Source organism: Penaeus monodon, chromosome 4 (assembly GCF_015228065.2).
Source record: "Penaeus monodon isolate SGIC_2016 chromosome 4, NSTDA_Pmon_1, whole genome shotgun sequence".
Lineage (NCBI taxonomy): Eukaryota > Metazoa > Arthropoda > Malacostraca > Decapoda > Penaeidae > Penaeus > Penaeus monodon.
In genome coordinates this window covers 1935577-1942794 of record NC_051389.1, presented here as the reverse complement: position 1 = coordinate 1942794, position 7218 = coordinate 1935577, and the positions used below count along the sequence as shown (strand labels likewise).

The following is a 7218-nucleotide window of genomic DNA, read 5'->3' as shown; positions in this document are numbered from 1 at the left end:
TAATAACTACAACAACAACAACAACAATAACAACAACAATAATAATAATAATAATAATAATAATAATAATAATAATAATATTAATAATAACAATAGCTACAATAATAATAATAATAATAATAAAAGCACGATAATAGCAAGATAAATAATAACAATGATAATTATAACTTTTCGTTCACATCACTATACCTGACGTTATACTGCTCAAACATAAATGATGATTAATAATAGTATAGTTAATACCTGTTATAAAACTGAAAATTAACACGATGTTAATAGACACCTCACAGCCTTTAATTTTCAACGACGTCCTCTCAAAAGTAATTGAAAAATAAACATGTAAAAGGTTCATATAAGATTATGATAATTTCGCCTAGTATTAGAATTTTTAATGAATAATTTTCTTACCTGCCTATATTACTACTACTGGTGAAGTGTGGAAATATAAACGTATCTATACTTTCGCATATGTTGGGATTGAGATACGGAATAGAGAATGGCTAAATCGTTTTATTAAATCCTTTGTTTTCTGATAAAGCTGAACCTTAAAATATTATATGTATTATATGTATTGCGTGCTTTGGCAGCAGAGCTTCATAAGCCACACCGCCTATCTGCTCGATATAGTGATGATATTTTCGTTAACCCAGGATTATGATAATTTCGTCTGGCCTGTTGCTACTTTTGTCTACTATGAGAGTTTTATCTTGAATTATTATTATTATTATTATTATTTTTAATCTGTCTATAGTAATACTACAGGCGCGGTGTAAATATATGAATGTAGCGAAACTTTCGCATGTGCTGGAATTTAGATATGGAATAGAGATTAGCTGCACTATTTGCTTAATACTTTGTTTTATGATAAAGTAGAACCTCAAAACAAACATAATAAGCGTATTACCTGCATTGACAATAAAGTTTCACAAGCCCTAGCGCCTTTTCGCTCGACGTGGTGATGAAATTTCCGCTAAAGCGTCGGCAACATCGTCTGTTTACATTAGCAGCTGTCGCCTGTACGAACCTCGGTCGCTGAGCGGAAAAAACCTTCTCCGTCCTCTGGAAATAGAGAGTAAAGCTTGACATTACCTCCGAGGGATTGTTTGAGATACCACAGAGGCTCGGTAAACCACAGGAGATCTATCGTTGTTTCTTCTGGCCCTGCGTGGGAGAGGCGTGATACCGCACGTGGTGTAACTGCAGCATCAACACAATCGTCCAGGATGGAAGTGTGAGTGAAGAGCCTCTCATTTTGCTGTTTTTTTGTGTGTTCTTATTATTATTGTTTTTCTCCCATGTCCATTTCATCCCCGAGATATTGGTTAATTGTTGAGGAGTTTGGTGTGTGTATCATTTCGTCGTCTGAATGATGTAGGGATAAGTAACAGTACACAGAAATTGTTAATGCAGGCTGTGACAGATGTATATCTTGATGGTGATCAGGAAAGTGAGTAATTATTCGGAAGACATTTTCCAGAGAGTAGACGTCCTCAAATGTTTGATACTTGTATTGTTGGGCACTTGGTTACATTTCATAATGTGTTGCTTGGTTAAAATGAGAGCACTGTATACAGCTTATGTTGTTGGGGTATAGTAACCGCCCAAGACAAATACAGGTCTAATTGTTATTTTGCAAGAATTTGTTTAAGATAGGGTTCATCACCTTCAGAGTATTTTACATAGTAAAAAAATATCTGGGATTTTGTCTCTGTCCTTCGTGGCATTAATTAGCACCAGTCACCAATTGTATACTATAAATCCATCTGTTCAGAAGCTCAGGTGTGTCGGCATTTTGAAAGTGGAATAAGACAATGAATATTCTGAATAAGTAAGCAGTGGGAGTGATTAAATTGTAAGATTTAGATAAATTCATGCAGACAGCAAAATGATGGGAAGCCAATAATAGACTTTTTTTTTTTTACAATTTTCAGTTACATTTTCCAATACGAAAAATTTATCATTGGATGAAGTACCAAATTTTACCTACTAGATGTAAATGTTATTAAAAAAAATAAAGTCATTGTCTGGAACAAAGAATTGTCATTACTAAGCCAACCCTGTCAGTTCACTTATTTGGCCAAGCATATGATACTATTTTAGTAAATTTTTGCTGATAGACTAGGATATGTAGTAAAAATATTAAAGAGAAAAAATTAAATGTCTGTCAATTACAACTTTTTGTATTTTTTGTTGGACACTTAGTTGGTAATATTTTATAGTATATTGGAAGTACTTTGTACAGCTTATGTAGTGTGGAGGTTTAACGATCCCGGGACAATCTTTAAAAACCAACTGTAATACAATACTTCCTGAAGTCATGTCTTCATAGTATAATTTTGATATGAGTACTAATTAATGCCTAGAAAATTGGCCATTATGTTTCTTCCAAGACTTTGCAACTCGCATACTATTCCTCAACCACCTCTTTGGGGGTTGTGGCTCACCAGTTGGGAACCAGTGATTTAGAGGATATTAGTAATTTGCTTTTGGATGAAAGACCCAGTAACTGCTCAACAGTGAACAATATAAGGGATTTACAAAGCATTTGTGGATATTGAAAGACATTCTTTTGTAATTGCAAGTAATGATCCTTTTGCTGTATAGAATAAGCATTTTGCTTTCAAACATACATAATATATACAGGGAACTGATAGACTTGCAGAATGTTCCTTCTATTATGTGTTTAGAGAGAGAGAAAAAAAATTGATGTAGTTAAATAGAACCAGTAAAAAGGACATACTCACCCAACACTGTGATCTTGACCATTATTTATAGAATTCTTTGTAGTTATAAAATCATAAAATAAGGAACCATGCAGGCTCTATTCTGGTTAGTTAAATTTTCACTCTGAATTTGGTAATATCCATGGCTATACATGTTGAAAATATGTATTGGGGTGTACTAGGGAAGCCCATCAAACCAAGTTAGTAGTTGTAAAGTTTGATTATAAAGTTTTGTATGTATAGTTTAATGACAATAATGAATTCTAATTTTACCAAAATTAATTTCAAGGAACTGAAATTTTACCAGTGGGAAGTGGCCATATTAAGCAAATAGTGAGGGTTTTTAAAATGATAAGTATATGCAAGGAGCTCATCAGCAAATTAACCCTTAACCACTAGGTACATACACTTTCCATTGTGATTTTGTCTTATTAATTTTGTTTACATATGGATGGAGTTTTTATTGTCATTACTATTATCATCATTATTAATGTAATTTTTATCATTCTCATTATAATATTATTAACAATAATTATAGTAATGAAAATAAAAGCTTCTCCAAGTAATGAAAAGGGCAACTTCTTTTATTGAAAATTCAAGGAATAGGGTAAATAGACAAAGTTCAGTTTGTTAACTCCATTGTGACTAAGCATTTCTGGAGTTATGTGTTTTTAACAAAATGAATAAATTAAAATACAGCAGAATTATTACCAAGAGTTTTTTTTGTAAACTTTAAAAGTACACTGTGTGCTCAATAACTGAGTGGCCTAAGGCACCTGAGTGCTGATCTAGTGTTCAGGAGTTCCAGGCTCTGGGTATCATTTGAGATGGTCCCACTATTGTTATTTTTGTAAGTACATACTATCAAAATATTTAGGTCCCTAAATATAAAAAGAGAAGGATTAGTAAGATTCATATTTAAGAAGTAGATATGTACTTTTTGATTATATAACATGTGTATTTTCTTTTGCAGGTTAAATTGTAAAGGAGCTGTTCTGAGCAACTGTGAGGTTTATGCTCTCCTGCAGGATTTGTGTAGGCAAGAAAAAGGCAGAAAAAATATGATGAAGACCCAAGCAGACCTTGCCAATATTGCATTTGAAGTATGGATGTGTTTCTATTTTATTTAATTTAAGTGATACAATAGGAGTATGTAAAAAGGTAGCTGGAAATAACATATGAAAAAAAATGAATACTGATTTCAAATCCTTTATTAAATTCTGTGTCAGTAAATCTGCTAAGATTTCAAAATTTTTCAGAAATTGTATATAAACAGTAAATACCTATGATGTAACTTGTAGGTAAAAACTTATGATGTATTATTTTTCAGACCATGAAATACCTTGAAAAAACAGCATGCAGAAATCAAAATGCTGAAGTAATACAAGGTTTCCTACAAGCTGTGAAAGAATTCAAACTCACCAAAGCAGAAAAATTACAGTTAATCAACTTGCGGCCAACAACACCAGTGGAAATGCAGCTTGTGAGTAATCTGTGCATACATGTTAAGTGCAGTACTTTCTCCCATTCATACAATATCAGATATTATATATTTTTGAGAGTAAAGATTCATTAGAAGTTTGATTACGATATTTATACGAAATAATGTTCTAATTTTACATTACTGAAAATAGTAAAACCTACTCAGAAGGGATTAAATTGTCATATGTTCCTTTTTCTTCTTCTTTTCAGATAATTGAAGACAGCGAAGAAAGACTGAGTGAAGAACAAGTCGAAGAGTTAATTGGGCTGGTAGAGCTCCATTTGCCAGACATTGATAACCCTCAAACATTAGTAAATGGTACACCAGGGAAATAGTTGTTGCTGTCTGTTTTCTTTTCTTTTATTATTGTTATTATTAGATGGATATAAAGCCAATATAAGGAGCATAGGATGTTATCACATTTAATTTATTTAGTGAACTAGCTGTTACCAAAATAAATTATTGATTGTATTTGATGTTCTTGCCACTTGAGAGTATTTATGGAAAGGAATTATTTTGAAAGTGAGGGTGATTAGACTACAGAAAAGAAATTCTGTATTATAATCTTTTAAAGTTGTAGACATCTCTTTTTTTTTCTATGTATAACACTACTCTTATAAGCAGATAGGATCTACAGCTTATGATTATTGCAGTCTTGCATGCAGTGTAGAATACTTTCTTTTTTTGTCATGGAATTTAATATTTTATACATTGATCTGTATGCAACAACTAGCAAGATGTTGCAGATGCAGGGTCTTCGGCATGAGGCACAAACTGAATACTCACTACCATTAAAGAGGAGTGATATATGTATGATTGGTTTATTTATCCCAGAAATTTTCTTTCATTCACACACACACACACACACACACACACACACACACACACACACACACACACACACACACACACACACTCACTCACTCACTCACTCCTCACTCACTCACACACTCTCTCTCTCTCTCTCTCTCACTCTCACACCCCACACACACACACACACTCTCTCTCTCTCCTCTCACTCTCAACACACACACACACACACACACACACACACACACACACACACACACACACCACACACACCTCACACCACACACACCTCAACACCACACACACCACACACACCTCACACCACACACACCACCACACACTCACACCACACACACACACTCTCACACACACACCACCTCACACACACACAACTCTCACACACACACACCACACACACACACACACACACACACACTCCACACACAACCACCACACCACACACACACACCTCACACACACACAACACCACTCTCACACACACCACACACACCACACACACACACACACAACACACACACACACACACACACACACACACACACACACACACACACACACACTCACTCACTCACTCTCACACTCACTCACTCACTTTGGACTATGAAACACCAAATCCTGTATAGAGATAACATGACCTAGCATCCTTCACCCTATGGTGCCTCATGATGAGTATCAGAGGTGATCTGATTATGCTGTTTTTCCTTCACTTTCTTTCTTACTAAATAGGATATATAAATGTGTTAATAACTTTAAGTTTATTAAGACAGAACTGAGTACATAATCAATGATAACATGGCAAATTCTTCAGTGTGCAAAGGAGGAAGAAAATTAAAGTCAAACAATTTCTAAGAAAAAAAAAAGTTATTTGTCTGGTTTTAAGGTTCACCTATATTATCAGCTGAATATTTAATAACTGCTGATGGGCACTAAATAAAAAGAAAAAGGAAAAAAATTGTATTAGAAGAAAAGTCCTCGCATACGACGTCCCATTGCCAATCTCTCGTGTAGGAGGTTGAAGCGGTTGATAAAACGGTTCATGGTATTACAGCATTTGGTGATCGTTCCCAGGTAGGACATCAGCGCCACATCATTGCATTGCTGTAACAGAAATTCATTTAAAAGTCAGATACGGAAGAGGAAAAAATGTTCCACCAGTAAGAGACTGCATATAGTTCTTCCATCTTCAAAATATAACAATAATAATGTGGAAATGCTAATTGCACTCACATTATAGAATTCTCCCCTGAACTTCTCACTGTTGAGGACAGGTAGCCGATGAGCCAAAGCATTAACCTGACGTAGGATCTCGTGATTGAACTCCACCTCGCCTCGCTGACTAGCCTTAACGTATTCAGCTATAAGACGTACTCTGCTGGCCAACATTTTTATCGCACTGTATTGTGCCTGCAAGTTCTCTGCCACTGCAATAAAATAATATATTTCAGTGCTGGATCTAGCAAATAAGCATCTGACAAAATTAAATATTTGAATATTCTTAAACACTTAAACAGTAAGCCAAATGCACATAATCAGAAATCCCACAATATACTTATTACGCCCATAATAGGAGGAAAAAATATTTTAGAGAATCTAACCAATTGAGCTTTCCTGTACATCATGTGAAGACATCCTCGCCACATGGTCTACACCTATGCGTTCAGCCTCTTCTGTTGCAAGGGTGTACTGCAGTTCAACCAAGAGCAAGGTGGGTACCCCATTCACAAGATCCAGAACACTCTCATAAATACTTACAGGTAGCTGTTGGGAAGTGAGCAAATATACATATAGTATTATTATCCAAAAAGAAAGAAAGACAGAAAAAATAACAACAATGCTTTATATCATATCACATATATCACAAAAATATTGGCTTTCATTCTTAATGACTGTGCAGCCTAAAAGAAGAGAAAAAGGAAAAGAAAAAAATAGACATGAGATAGTCCAAGCAGGCTACATATACTTAATATCATGAGTCTGTTGCACGTGTCTGCAGTATGCAAAGGACAGCACTTACATCAGTGTGCCGTGCCATAGGATTGAGCTTGAGGAATATTGGACTGTCTAGGAGGTCACAAATCTGCTTGTGAACCAGAAGGTCAGGGGGTCCTGGCGTGTCACCAGTTGTATACCAGCCAAGGAGGTCAAGGTCACTGAATACTTGCTTATCTGTTATGAATGAAA

General features: G+C 34.9%; 2 protein-coding genes across 2 annotated transcripts in view; one reads left to right on the top strand and one right to left on the bottom strand.

Annotated features, from left to right (window-relative positions):
• Positions 1–978: 978 nt before the first annotated feature.
• On the top strand, positions 979–5019 carry LOC119568134 (DNA-directed RNA polymerase III subunit RPC9-like). The gene is made up of 4 exons (XM_037916533.1): positions 979–1231; positions 3697–3826; positions 4054–4206; positions 4416–5019. Exons 1-4 carry the CDS (start codon positions 1224–1226, stop codon positions 4539–4541), a joined length of 417 nt encoding a protein of 138 aa, XP_037772461.1. The 5' UTR covers positions 979–1223; the 3' UTR covers positions 4542–5019.
• Positions 5020–5780: 761 nt separating this feature from the next.
• Positions 5781–7218, bottom strand: part of LOC119568115 (COP9 signalosome complex subunit 6-like) — a 7833-nt gene continuing 6395 nt past the window's right edge. The window contains exons 5-8 of the mRNA XM_037916514.1: positions 7052–7203; positions 6633–6795; positions 6265–6458; positions 5781–6135 (exon numbers count right to left, since the gene is read on the bottom strand). Of these exons, the coding sequence (XP_037772442.1) occupies positions 5995–6135; positions 6265–6458; positions 6633–6795; positions 7052–7203 (650 nt within the window). The 3' untranslated portion in view covers positions 5781–5994. The remainder of the gene's footprint in view (positions 6136–6264; positions 6459–6632; positions 6796–7051; positions 7204–7218) is intronic.